The following is a 14,087-nucleotide window of genomic DNA, read 5'->3' as shown; positions in this document are numbered from 1 at the left end:
CAGATGTCGCTTTTATCCCTCTAAGGGTAAAAGGAATGGATAAACATTGACTCATATGCTTGTACTAACTACTTGTTGAATCATACACAAAGACACATTTTATAACATCGAGTTACCAATGCGTTTTCGTGCAATCAATGTATAACCAACTCATAGTCAACAACTCATATCTCTAGGTTTGAAGAGTATAAGATATTATCGTCTCATGATCACTCATGATAAAATCCATGAAGTGAGTCAAATGAGCGTGGGTTTAATCTAATACTCAGAACTTATGAGCACTCATGAATGTTGCAACAACTCTTGCTATGTCCACTACCTTGGACATCTACAAACCAGCTTCATGACAGTCTTGATTCATATCTACTTCCAACATATGATCGACTGTGGATGGTTTGAATAACTTAGTCAGTCGGAAAGAATGACCTAGTTATTCTGGAAGTCAAAACATGCAAAGTGAAACACAAAAATAATACTAATCCTATATGGCCCCAAAACTCTTTGAGTGTAAATAAAAACACCTTTTCTCTAAGCACCATATTGATTACTCATTATTCATTGTTTAATGTTTCGAATTATCAACTTAATACTTGAATTAAAACAATAGTCATGCCATGCTCCAAGCATACACACTATGTTTGTCCAAACACTAGCTATGCCATACTCCAAGTATGCACACTATGTTTGTCTATGATCCTTACTTTGTGAAACAGATCGATTGACAATATTTCAATGATGCTCATTTAACAATCCCAATCCTTACTTTGTAAATGTAAGAATACCAAATTATTTCCATTTACCATAATCTATTAGATTCTAATCTTATATGCAATGATCCCCTTATAATGACTATGCCCAAGTCACAAAGACTTGGCAACAAACATTACAAAGTATTCCAATGGAGTGCAATTCCATGGAAACGAAGTCTCACATTCAAAGTACATTTCTTTGAACATCCTTCTTGCATTAAGTTTTCTAATCTTACACAGATTCAAAGAATAACTTCCACCTATGGAGACAATTCCATATTCCCATTTTGACTATCACTTCTGAACAAGAGTTGCCTCATTTCAGAATATGTCAATATTGTCCTATCTTTATACTTCCAATTGTCCATGAGCAACCAGTCTTTGGCAAACCTCAGATTGTCCTTGACAATTGCTTAATCATTTTAGTCAAATCCAGTTCTATTCGTTTTTCCCTCTTAACGCCCTCGGCATTTGGAAAATTTAGAATGGATAACTATTATAGCACATGTAATCGATCCTCTACCCGAAGCATATGAGATCCGATTCATGCTATAAAATTTTTTATATTTTCCATGTTCTCAAAATTCGAACTATGAAGAGGGATGTCGTAATCATAATCGAATTTTGAGAATGCAACATATATAAAATTTCCTTATGTTGAACCATTCCAACATAACATTCATATATATCCTTGACTAAAGTTGATTAAAATCTCAATCTAAGCTTTTAGAATTGGAATGAAGTATAAATCATCTCCCTTAATTATAGCAAAACAACTTTTCAAAGCGAATTGAACCTTTTGTTTTCCATAATTAACATTGCTAACTTGCAACACTAACCATAATAATCATGCTCCCACTAGCACAATGATTATTATCTTACTATCACAACACTTATGCTCCCACTAGCTTTGACATGCACTCAAAAATCAACTGGACTTCTAGAAATCAATACTTTATTGACTTTCTTGCCAATGTTCAGATTTCTGATACAAGATTGCTTTGATAAGACTTTATCAAAATCATACACCTTTCCTTAGATAGCTCACATATGTGTCTAAACAATTATGAAGAGGGATGCCGTAATCATAATGTTTAGACCTTTTGCCATTCTCACAAGTTCATGTTAGTGTGCCGGTTAACCACACGCACTCCACTAATGACTTTGAGAATGCAAAACTCACAATTACTATCTACTTAAAATCTACTTAGTGAAAGCGTTTCCTCACCATCATTTTCATGAATCGGAGAGAAACCTTATGACACTTAGATTTTTATGGTGTATGTATTCCTATCCATGTGAATTTGTCAAAAACATAATCACAAGACAGGGTTAGTGACAAACCCAAACTCATATGGACTGAACTTGTTCAATCTTAATTTCTTGCCACTTGGCAGCTCAAGGGCCTACCATTGCTTCCACATTGTTATGCAAACAACTGAGAACTCATAGAACTCACAAGCAATGAAGCAGAAGGTGTCGGAAGTGGACCAAATGATATGAATATTGTTGGATCAAGCAAAACAAAGAAACAGAGGAAAACAACTTCAAGATCAGAACATGGAAAGAACAATGTAGAATCTGGGAAGTCAGGTTAGATCATAATTGCTTGTAATTAATGAGTTCAACTATATGATTCTGATATGGCTAATATAGAGTTTATTATTCTATTAAAGTTGTATTAGACGATTAGTAATTGTGTTTGTGTGATACAACAGATGTTAACAAAGATAAAAAGGACACAATACAAATTGACAACACAAGTATAGGAAGGCTGAAAAGGAAATGTTCTGCTAGAAATACACCTGTTAAGGACAATAAGAAATCGTCGGAGGCAAGTGGTGAAAGGAAAAAACCAAGAGGTTTAAATGAGATTTTTATGGAGAGTATTAGTGGGGCAAAGAAAGACAATGAAAAGGCTAAAATTGGTGTGGATATGGAAGATAAGGAAAATGTTGTAAAAAGGAAAAAGGTAGTGCAAGATGCACATTCAAAGAAAAGTCCAAAGAGAAAGAAAGGAAAAGTAGAACATGAAAATGATAAAATCAAAACAATGGAGGGGAAGGTCAGAAAAATAAGCAATGACCATCCGGAAGGTTATAGAAGACTTGCAACTAGGATGACTCCTGGAAGGATAAGTTTAGCTGTGAAAGTAATGTCACCCGCATAGAAAAATGGGATTGTGTCAATGGGATTTGGTTCACTTCTTCATTTTGACATAGACACTAATCCGGGTTTACTTAACTACTATCTGTTAGATCACTATGATCCAGATAGTAGCCGTCTAGTTCTGGAAAATATGGTCATAACAATTACGAAAGACACAGTGCATGACATATTGGGTTTACCAAATGTGGGGGAAGACTTTCTGAGCATGAGTAGTTGTGATAAAGATAATGAAGTTCTGCAAGAATGGAAAGGGCAATGTGATAAAAAAAGGGTTCAATGGTGAAGAATACCTGAAAAGGATAAAAAACACAAAGCAAGACAGTCTTATGTTTAGGCTGAATTTCCTGACCCTTTTCATTAATACATTTGCTGAATCAACTTTGAGTGGTACCAATCAAATTAATGTTGTGAATAAGTTGGTCTTGGTAAAAGACTTCTCTAAAATTGATTGGTGCAAGTATATTCTAGATTGTTTGGTAAGCAGAAAACAACTGTGGAGAAGAGATGATAAGACATGCTATTACAGTGGACCTATACTCGTTTTGACGGTAATATTGTTGTCTATATTAAATATTTACTTTACTTTATAACAGGAATATGTATAATGAATTAATTAATGAATTTTAATCTTTTTTGATGTAGCTGGTGTATGTATATAGTATGAAGTTCAAAGGTTTGAAGATAATGAAAAGGTTACCGTTTGTTAGAAATGTTACGGGTGATTTACTTGAAAAAATAGAGAAGTTGGAGATTAGTGCTGGGGGGTTTGGTAGGCAGTTACCGGAAAACTTTGAAGATATTGGTGATGATGATGGAATGGTTGATGAAGATGAGATGTTGGACGGGATGATGAGGGATTATGGTGACGAGGAGGTAAGCTATGAATTCTATTAGAATATGGAACATTATTTCTTTCAGAATTGTAAAAAATGATAAGTTAATATGAAACATAAACGCATACGTGGCTGATTTAAATTGTATGATTTGATTTATAGTTATTGAGTTATATGGAAAGTGGAACATTAATGGTTTTAGAATATTAATAATGATATGTTAATATAAAACTTACAGGCATACGTGGCTATTATCGAGCATAGCTATGGAGTAATATTGTCCAAAAAGAAGAATATTGAAAAAGCTCTAAAACATGGAATTGAGAAATTCCCAGACAGCTTGATCTTGAAGGAGTGGTGTGAAAAAAATGAAAAATTGTTCAAAGAAGTGAATACTGCAGAGACTGGAGGAATGAAAGATAATGAAGCTAGTTTTGATGGTCATAGTAACAAAGGAGAGGCATATGGTGGTAAAGAAGCAGGATTCTCTCCAGTTAGAGGATTGGTAGTTCATGGGGAAAAGAAGGATGATGGTGGAGGTTTCAGTACACCTAATATGGATAAGGTAGATAATACAGATAATCTAACCTGTTCACAATTCTTGGAGCATCCTGAAGTGTTGGCAACAACAATTAAAATGACAGATGAGGCTGTCTTGGAAAGTTATAAAAAAGAAAAAAAAAGAGGAAAGAGAATCTTGGAAACAGTTGAGGTATGTGAGGAAGATGATGACAATGGGAAAAGGGGAAAAAGAGATCAAAAGGTACCTGTATATGGAAAATCACCTTTTGTTGAAAGGATTGTTAGAATGAGTGACAAGGTGAAGAAGGATGAAATGTCGTTATACAATTCAGTTTTTGCATCAAAAAGAGATTATGGGTAAGTTAAATAATACAATTTAGTGGTTTGCTTTTAAAATGTGGTGTTATAAAATTGATCAATTTATAATTGTCGACCAGGGAAGAAATATGGAACATTGGTAGCGGGCATGTGTTGCATCAAGGATTCGCATATCATTTTAAAAGCAACACGTTTATTCATGCGATAATCATTGACTGTTGGTCATCATTACTCAACAGAATGGAGGAACTCAGGGATGTAGGATCAGTTTCTAGAGTTTTCTTTGACACAAATTTTTTGGTAAGTATTTAAATTAAATTTAGTTCCAGTCCAATAATATGTGTTTTATTGATTGGTTTATTAATCTGTACAGGCAGAAGAGATACTGGGTGGATCATTGTCACCTGAAAGAACTAAAAAATTATTTGATTTGATGTTGAAACTCCACCTTAAAAGTCTACCAAAACAGGAAAAGCTGAAGGATATTGGACTGGTGATTTAATTAAACATTGTTTTTTTATCAATTACAAACCTAACATACAAAACTAGCTTATTGGACTACTATGTGTTTTGTAACAGGTTTTCTTCCCAATAGTTGATAAAAGCAAATATTATCTGATATGCTTTGATCTAAGGGTTCCAACATACTACATTATAGACCATGTGACCCGAAATGGTTCTGTTGAGGAAATCTATGGAATAAAACCCGTTCATATGGTATGTTGAAGCTTTATTTTTTGAAAGATTTAAAAAACATGAGTTTAGTATTGAATTGTAAAATGATTGTATTGTATCGCAGAAAAAGTTGTTTGGGAACTATTTAAAAACAGAGAATTACCAAAAGTCAACAACTTTCAACAAGATTAAAGCTCGTGTAATGAAAATGACATGGAAAGTAGAGAAAGAAGGATCAGACTGTGGAGTATATCTTATGAGGCATATGGAGTCATATATGGGGGAAAATGAAGAGCGTTAGGATTGCGGTTTTATAGGAAAAAAACAGAGTGATTTACTTGCATTAAATAATCTACGAATCAAATACATGGCAAAGCTTATGAAATCGGAGTACAACATATATAAAAGTATGTTGGAGAAAGATGCAGAAGCGTATGAGAGGCTCGATCCATTGGAGATATTGACTATGATGAATGAAGTGAAGGAAATCAGGGAGAAGCAGAAACGTGGAAGGCGTCGATTTTAAGATGGGCATTTTATGATGTTAGGATGGTTGGTGTTGAAAGACTTTTGGTAGTATGTTTGGTTTAAGTCTATGTTTTTTATTTAGGGAACTTGTTATGTTATTTTATTTTGGTCTAGTATTGTGTGTTTTGGGGTAACAGTTTATCATGGTAGGATGGTTTATGTTGTAAGACTTTTGGTAACATGGTTTGTTTTGGTTTAAGTATTTTGCTTGGGGAACAATGTTGATGTGTTTTATTATGTTCTAGAATTGTTTGTTTTTGAGAAACAGTTGAATGTGAATGGTGTTTGTTCTAGTAGTTTTTTTGGTAATCGTTAGTATTTGATTGATGTTGGAATGTGTATATGGATATGAAAGTTATGAAAATATGCAATGTGTTGAAAGATGGTTTGTAATGTACAGGTAAGTTTTGTTTTTAAAGAATGTAATTATGATATGCATTTGTTGTGGTAGTTTGATAGAAGTTAGTGTAGACTTTAAAGGTGTATGTAAATTGTTGTAAGTATATGTACATGATATTCTGATAGAATATATCTGCTTGATTACAAGTGGTAGAATGTATGAAGATTATGATTTTCCATGTTTGGTTCAATGTTATATGTCAGATAGGATACAAAATAATCATGTGTAAGAATTGTTAGAATTGTCTGTACATAATGTTCTGGAAGAATATAAGAACTTATGTTATAATTGGTAAAGTGTAACAAAATAAGTTGTTGAAAGATGGTTTGTAATGTACATGTAAGTTTTGTTTTTCAAGAATATTATGTGTACAAGATATTCTGATAGAATATATGTGCTGTTTTACAAGTGGTAGAATGTATGAACATTATGATTTTCCATGTTTGTTTCAATGTTATATTTCAGATAGGATACACATTAATCGTGGTAGAATGTATGAAGATTATGTTGTTACAAGTTAGGGTAGTCATTAATGGTAGATAAGAATTGTTACAGATTATGCAAAAGTCTATAACACTATATGACAATTTTATTAAAGACTATGAAATTTGTAAGCATTAAAAGAAATAAAGATGAAACAAAAAAGTTTTACTGTAATATAATATTAAAAGAAAAGCTACATATAAAGCATACTACTTAGACACGTTTTTTAAGCGGACAATTTCGTTTATCATGGTTAGCCATCTGTTTACATAAAGCACACTTTCGCTTAGGCTTCGAACAAACTTTTTCCAACATTTCTTTTTTTGATTTTAATCTCTTACCACGACTGCCAGTTCCCTTATTACGAATATCTGATGGATTGTCAATATCGGGAGCATCATTAGTTAATTCTACGCCTATAATCTGGTTGTAGAATGATTCTCTTGATGGCATCTCAGGGGCTGGACAATCATCTATAAATTTTTTCTTCAGCTTATTCAACTCTTCAAGGTATGACTTTAACTTCGATGCATCATGGCTTAAAAATGAAACACAACGATCTACGTTTGAAAAAATTTCAATAGCCGTCATGTCAGAGTTAGAGTCTAGTAAAGAATTAGAAAAACGCCTTTTAAGCAATTTTGTTGGAACAACATCTCGACGCCACCGTCTCATAATGTATTCTTCAGGAATCTGTTCAATACTATGGTACTTAAAAACACAAAATATATGCCTACACAAAATACCGACATGTTCAAAATGCATGCAGGTACATTTGTATGAACCATCTATTGTTGAGTGTGTAACCTGGAATATGTATGATAAAATATGAGTTTCAGTAATAAAGTATTGTTGTATGATTAAAAAAAATAATTATGCAGTGTTAAAGTAATAACGTACGATGTATTGGGTATCCTCAGTAAGACGATCGTAATGGTATTCCTCAAGTTTGTCATCAACAACAGGACTTGATGGTTGCCTTGTTGTTATGTTCTTTTGCTTCTCCAAAACAATAATAGTGTCAACACCATTATTAGAAGTAACACTCATTTGGAAACAAGTGTTATCAGAATCTGATATCTCTTTCTGCACCTGATAAAATTTTTTACGAGTGTAAACCTTTGAAGCATGTGGTTTAATTGGACTAGATGTGATGAATCTAGGAAGTGATGTAGCAGTGTTAAAGTCGTTGACAACTTGATTACGCCTTTGCCGTTCCATAACACCCTCAAATGTCATCATAAACATTAAAAGATAAGAACCAGTAAGGGTATTGTTCTGAAACGACCAATTTTGGCCTTCCGACAATGATGTAGTTCTCATAAGACCAGACATCGGTATGTCCTTGAAAAATGCAGGTACCCAACGTCTACGCAACCCATACATCTCTTGCAACCACTTGTTATTTGAAATGTTAAACTCATTTAAACAAGATTTCCATTCATTTTCAAAATCATGTGGTTCCAGCTTAGAATTCCAAATTATAGAGTGAAAACGCTTTCAAAAGGCTGAGTTTGTGGCAAGTTGCGATGTTATCTGAAAAAAAAATATATGTTAGTATAAAATATATAATTGTGCTGCACAACGAATGAAGGGTATGAATGGTGTAAACTATAAATTCTAACAGAATTTCGCTTAAAATTCTAACATAATGTATCTTAAATTCTAGCAGAAGCCGGTTTTGAAATGTAGTTGTGGCATAGATTTTGTTCTGAAATAGTTAATTTCTGGTTGAACAATATGTGCTAAGAAGGTAAACATAGTGAGTTTGTGTTGAATATAAAAAAAATATTCACCTTGTTTGGAAGTTTTTTTTGTAATATGCCACATACAAAACCTATGTGCTGACATTGGAAATACTTCATTAACAGCCTTGTTTAAAGCTGGATCTTGATCTGTAAGAACAAGTGTATGTTGTTTTTTGAATGCTTTCAAAAATGCTCTAAGCAGCCAAGAGTAAGAACTAGCATCTTCTCTACTCAAAAGTCCAGCACCAAAAGTCACACATTTCTTATGATTATCTATGCCAGTGAAAGGTACGAAAACCATATCATATCTGTTTGAAAAGATAAAACTTGGTAAGCGTTATCGGAATCAAGAAAAAATATGTGAAAACATTGCAAAATTTAAAAATACTTATTCATGATGAATGTGGCATCCAGAGAAACAACGTCTCCAAAAGCATTGTAGTTGTACTTTGCAGTTTCATCAGCCCAAAAAATCGAATTCCATTTTTTCTTAACAACTTTAAAATCGAAAGAAAAACTTGGGATATTTTTTTTCCTTTCCAGCATCTTCACTACAAGGAATTTTTCATCCCTGGCACCTATGTAAGAATTGAGATTTCTCGTACTGTTCTTGAAATCAGAAACCAACCCACCTCGAATGTCAGAACCACCCTGAAGTCCGGAATACAATCTATGTGCTCTTGAGGCACCAATATTTTGCTTTGACAAGTTATGAATAAAGATCTCCTGTGAATAATCAAATTTCCTCTTTGTACGAGACAAAAACATATTGTCCTTACCAAACAACTTATGATTATGTTGTTCGACAAATTCAACAACATTATATTTATTAGTACCATGTACTAGAATAAAAACAATTTTCGCTTTGCATTCGCACCTAAATGAGTCTTTCCTTCTCTGAATCTTATTATGTTGAGGGTCCAAAGTATCCACTTTAGCGGTTGTTGGTTTACCTTCCCGATTGCATAGCAAATGTCGTTGTGTGGTAATGTCGGATTCGGTTGTTCTAAATGGTCCAAGCCCGACATCAAAGCCTGCTAATGATGCATAATTGTAATACATTGATAATGCTGCTGTATATGAATCAAAAATTGAATTGATTTTAGGTTTGATGCTGTCTGAAACAACAGGAATCCAATACGATGATCCACCAGGAGAAACATAATCATGTGTAACATGAGATTGTTCTGCATAAAAGAAAAATTAAAAAAGTGGCAAAGAATTAATCTAGTTTATTAAACTTTTTTTTTTTCGTATACTAACCTTTCTGAAAATCAATGTTATCATCTTCTATAGTATAATCTGCCTCATTATCATTGAACTCGAATTCGTTTTCTGCATCTTTTAATTAGAGTATGTGTAATGGATACGTAAATATATATAAAAACGAAAAAAATACTTAAAATACATCACCTGGGTTATGATTACTAGAATCACCGAAATGATATTTGGAATTGTCATATATGTGATCGTGAATGTGTTCTAATGGATCCTCATCTTTGCAAGTGCAAGTTACGCCATATCACAAAAAACTATATAAAATTTCAACATTATTATTATACAAATTAACAAATATAAAAAACTTATAAAGTAAATTCACCTAAATTTAGATTGCTACTCTCAGATATTTGAAACTCGACATTATGTAGAGAATCATGATCCCGTAACCCGAAATCTTCATACTCCTTAGGATATTCATGTTGATCATGAATATGATCGTCACCAGCTGATACTGTATCATCCATAAGAGAAGTAACAACACGATTGAACACCAGTTGATTGGGGAAAACAAAATAAATTCAATATTACAAACTTTGAGCCAATTCAGTATATATTAAAAAAGGAGAAACCGTGTAATTGATATGTAACTAAAAATGCGTGATATCTGTATTCATTGTTATCAAATATTTGGTTTTTTAAAATTTTTAGAAAGATTGTAAGGATAAAAAATCGTATTATTCATCATGATATTGTAAATATTTGACATATTCAAATTCCAAATATAATAAATTGCATAGATATGACTTCAACACATCCTACGTTTTAAATTAGACTTCTAATAAATTAATTCAGCAAACTTTAAAATTTTTTTTATTGAATTTACAAATGATTTCTGGTTTGTTATGGCATAAACGCGTATACTAAGAAATCAATTAATATCACAATAGTGTTATTCTGTGAGAAAATTTGAAACAAGATCTACAATAAATTTATTTTTCACACATTTGTTCTGTATATTCTCGTACAACTTAACATAGACATACTTATACCACGGTATCATGATACCACAATCTTATTCTGTAAAAATATATGTAATAATAATAACAGTAAATTTATTTTGCTCATGTTTGATCTGTATATTGTAATACAGATTAGCATTCTGGTAGAATTTGATCCCAAGAATTCTAACGGAATATTTGATTAATCAATAGGTAAAACGAATTTAGAAACACTTATTCTTTAAGAATAATAAGCATTGTGTTTTTGTTTTTTATGTATATTGTAATCAACAGTTACATTCTACTACTTTTGATAATAAGAATTGTGTTTTTGTTTGTTCTGTACGAATAATAAGAATTGTATTTTATATCAAACATTCTAACAGAATGTGTACAAGTAACATTAAGTATAACACAATTTACGAAGAACTGTTTTATACAAAAATATGAGAACAAAAATACATTTACAACAACATCTCTGTAGTCATATGATAAATAAGAAAATGTATGGAATTTTAATCAAACTCAAAATGAAAATTATTAATATTAATTGAATGAAAACATAAACTTACAAGGAGAAACCCCTATAATTCATGAATCCATATCATTATTATACTGAAATAAAACTCAATAAAATCCGATAAGACTAAATTGAAAACATTATTCAATTCCTAAAATATGTTGACGAAGTAAACATCTACTCTATGTTGACCCTTACTTGAGGTCAGTTCCTCCTATCATGACCAACACCAAAACAAATCCCACATCTTCTTATTTTCTTCCGATCTTGATGCACTTGATATTGAGTGACATTCCGATCATTGTTATCAGAAAAGTCCTTCTTATTGTTATCAATATTATCTTTGTTCTGAAAAACACAACAATAAAATTCAAAAAATGAATTTCATCACTGAAATATCATAAAGAACAAATATGAGATGAATCTGATAAATGATTATTCTGAACTATGAATATAAAAAATTTATATGCATATGATAAACGATACTTCAACACTATAAAAAAAAACTTCCATGAACAACATACCTCCATTAACGAAATATCAGAATAAGAAAATTGCTCTGAAGATGATGAATTATGAATCTGCAATGGAATAAAACGTATACGATGGATATATATATGTTATATTCGTTGATAAAAAGCATATTTAATAGCCTGATATTTAGGAATTTGATTGATATCAATCAAAGTTTAATTAACTGGGAAAATATAAATTATATTGCAAGATTACATTAATACCCTTTAAGAACAATTGATCCACATTTGTCCATACAATAACACAATAACTAGATTAAACACTTGAACCTATCTCTCTCTCTCTCTCTCTATATATATATATATATATATATATATATATATATATATATATATATATATATATATATATATATATATATATATAATGATTCCTGTAATCATGGGATGGTAATTAAATGATTCTTATATTGCAAAATGGAATCTCCATAAAGTGGTGGAATCCAGTTGTAAATGGGCTTCAAACATTTTCATAAAGTAGTCAATGAAGACATCAACCGTACCTATCAATTAATATATGCAAGTGAAACGTCAACAATAGTCATAAGTCATAACTCAACCAAAGTGCGGTCTTTATTAGCATACGAAATGCGATTGATTAAGTATATAATTTGTCATTTGTCGATTTGTATAATAATATAGGAAATTGATTCATGACGAAACAAAGTTTTAATTTTATTTAAAAACAATATTATTAAGATTTTTTGTCCGTAAATTATACCATTAAAGTTTTTAACGTGTTTAAAAACATTATTATCAACCTGCATGCTTACAGCATATCGTACCAATATTGATAGAAATACCTCTCACTGTGAGCCAAATAAATGTTAAAAGTTCAAGTCTACTCTAGTTAAAAAAAAAATGTAGATTTAAGACTATGATAATGACTATATCACATGTTGTAGTATGTTTATTTGTTTTTTTTTTTGGGATAATAACTTAAAAATGCAATATACTTTTCGATTTATACATATTTGGTTATTGAGTTTTCTTCGTCTACATTGATCATTCAACTTGTTTAACTGTACACATTCAATCCTTATGACTGGTTACTTTAGGTAAACTGGAAAAAATGACTTAATATGACAATATATTTATCACTTTGTACACATTTAGTCTTTAATATTTTTTTTTGCACATTTAGTCATTAATATTTTTTTTTTGCAAAATAAGTCTGTTGTTTTTGTACATATTCAGTACTCATGACCGGTTTCTTTATAATTTTCTCACAACATCTTATGTGGAACAATCATTAATGAGATATTCGGGGCTGTTGATGCTTATCGCCACCACGACCTAACTGCTAGGTTGCTTAAGTCTTATGTTTCGCTTAGCTCTTGTATTCTGAACGTCGTAACTTCTTCATACGATCTCAAATCTTAATGATATTTATATACATGCGTTATTTATGAATGTATGCATGATTTTATTATTATTATTATTATTATTATTATTATTATTATTATTTTTATTTTTAATATAAAATTGTAGTAGACTGTAATACGAACGTTTGAATAGAAAATTGTAGTAGACTCTAATACGAACGTTTGAATAGAAATATCGTTAAAATATGAGATCGTACGAAGAAATTTTGACGTTCAGAACACAAGACCTAAGCACTAAACAATCGAGGCCGCAATGACCATAAGCATGAATATCCCCGAACACCTCATTAATGGTTGTCCTATATATGATGTCGTGAGAAAAAACACAAAGAAGCCGTTCGTAAGTACTCAATGTATAAAAAAACAAGAAAAATTATTTTGCAACAAAAAAAATTTCAAGGACTAATTGTGCAAAAAATATTAATGACTAAATATGTACAGTGAGAAATATATTATCCTATTAAAGTAATTTTTGCAGTTTACTTGGAGTAGCTTGTCATAAAATCTGAATGTGTCCAGTTAAACAAGTTGAAAGGGTAAATGTGGACGAACAAAAATACTCAGTGACCAAATATGTACAAATCAAAAAATATATTACCTTTTTAAGTTATTATTCCTTGTTTTTTTTACCAAAATGAAAAAGAAAACTACTAATATCATATCTCTCTCTCTCTCTCTCTCTCTCTCTTATATTTTTTTGTTAACTTAAACCTCTTCTTTTTTCTCTTTCTCCATCATATATAACAATGTATTCTTTAAAACGTTTTTCACTTATTAGCATATCGAAACTCGTGAATTTTGATTCCTTAGAATAAACACTTAAACTTCTTGTGTGTGACTTAATTTGGTTAGTGCTAAAAACATTTCAAACTCTTTCTCTCTCTCTCTCTCTCTCTCTCTCTCTCTCTCTCTCTTTTTCTCCCCTCTCTGTATCTCTCTTTGTATCTCTCTCTCTCTCTCTCTCTCTCTCTCTCTATATCTATCTATCTATCTATATCCCCCTTT

The 14,087-nt window shown here is 31.4% G+C and overlaps 2 protein-coding genes across 2 annotated transcripts; both read right to left on the bottom strand.

Annotated features, from left to right (window-relative positions):
• Nucleotides 1–6,890: 6,890 nt before the first annotated feature.
• On the bottom strand, nucleotides 6,891–8,063 carry LOC145105303 (protein FAR1-RELATED SEQUENCE 5-like). The gene is made up of 2 exons (XM_079042429.1): nucleotides 7,578–8,063; nucleotides 6,891–7,484 (listed from the first exon to the last, which is right to left on the bottom strand). The coding sequence occupies exons 1-2, from the start codon at nucleotides 8,061–8,063 to the stop codon at nucleotides 6,891–6,893; spliced, it is 1,080 nt and encodes a 359-aa protein (XP_078898555.1).
• Nucleotides 8,064–8,145: 82 nt separating this feature from the next.
• LOC145105302 (protein FAR1-RELATED SEQUENCE 5-like) lies at nucleotides 8,146–11,694 on the bottom strand. The gene is made up of 8 exons (XM_079042428.1): nucleotides 11,689–11,694; nucleotides 11,389–11,512; nucleotides 11,217–11,228; nucleotides 10,026–10,157; nucleotides 9,689–9,760; nucleotides 8,814–9,612; nucleotides 8,510–8,733; nucleotides 8,146–8,213 (listed from the first exon to the last, which is right to left on the bottom strand). Exons 1-8 carry the CDS (start codon nucleotides 11,692–11,694, stop codon nucleotides 8,146–8,148), a joined length of 1,437 nt encoding a protein of 478 aa, XP_078898554.1.
• Between the last annotated feature and the right edge of the window lie 2,393 nt (nucleotides 11,695–14,087).

The sequence above is a fragment of the Lactuca virosa genome, chromosome 4 (genome assembly GCF_052849685.1).
Source record: "Lactuca virosa cultivar CGN04683 chromosome 4, Lactuca_virosa_CGN04683_v6, whole genome shotgun sequence".
Taxonomy (NCBI): domain Eukaryota; kingdom Viridiplantae; phylum Streptophyta; class Magnoliopsida; order Asterales; family Asteraceae; genus Lactuca; species Lactuca virosa.
This window is presented reverse-complemented; position numbering and strand designations above follow the sequence as displayed.

Coding starts and splice junctions, on each gene's coding strand:
- LOC145105303 (XM_079042429.1), bottom strand. CDS start 8,063: ATGTATGGGTTGCGTAGACGTTGGGTACCTGCATTTTTCAAGGACATA. Junction 7,485..7,577: donor CTGAGGATACCCAATACATC/GTACGTTATTAC, acceptor TACATATTCCAG/GTTACACACTCAACAATAGA.
- LOC145105302 (XM_079042428.1), bottom strand. Junction 9,761..10,025: donor GAGTAGCAATCTAAATTTAG/GTGAATTTACTT, acceptor TAAAAGATGCAG/AAAACGAATTCGAGTTCAAT. Junction 8,734..8,813: donor GCCACATTCATCATGAATAA/GTATTTTTAAAT, acceptor CTTTTCAAACAG/ATATGATATGGTTTTCGTAC.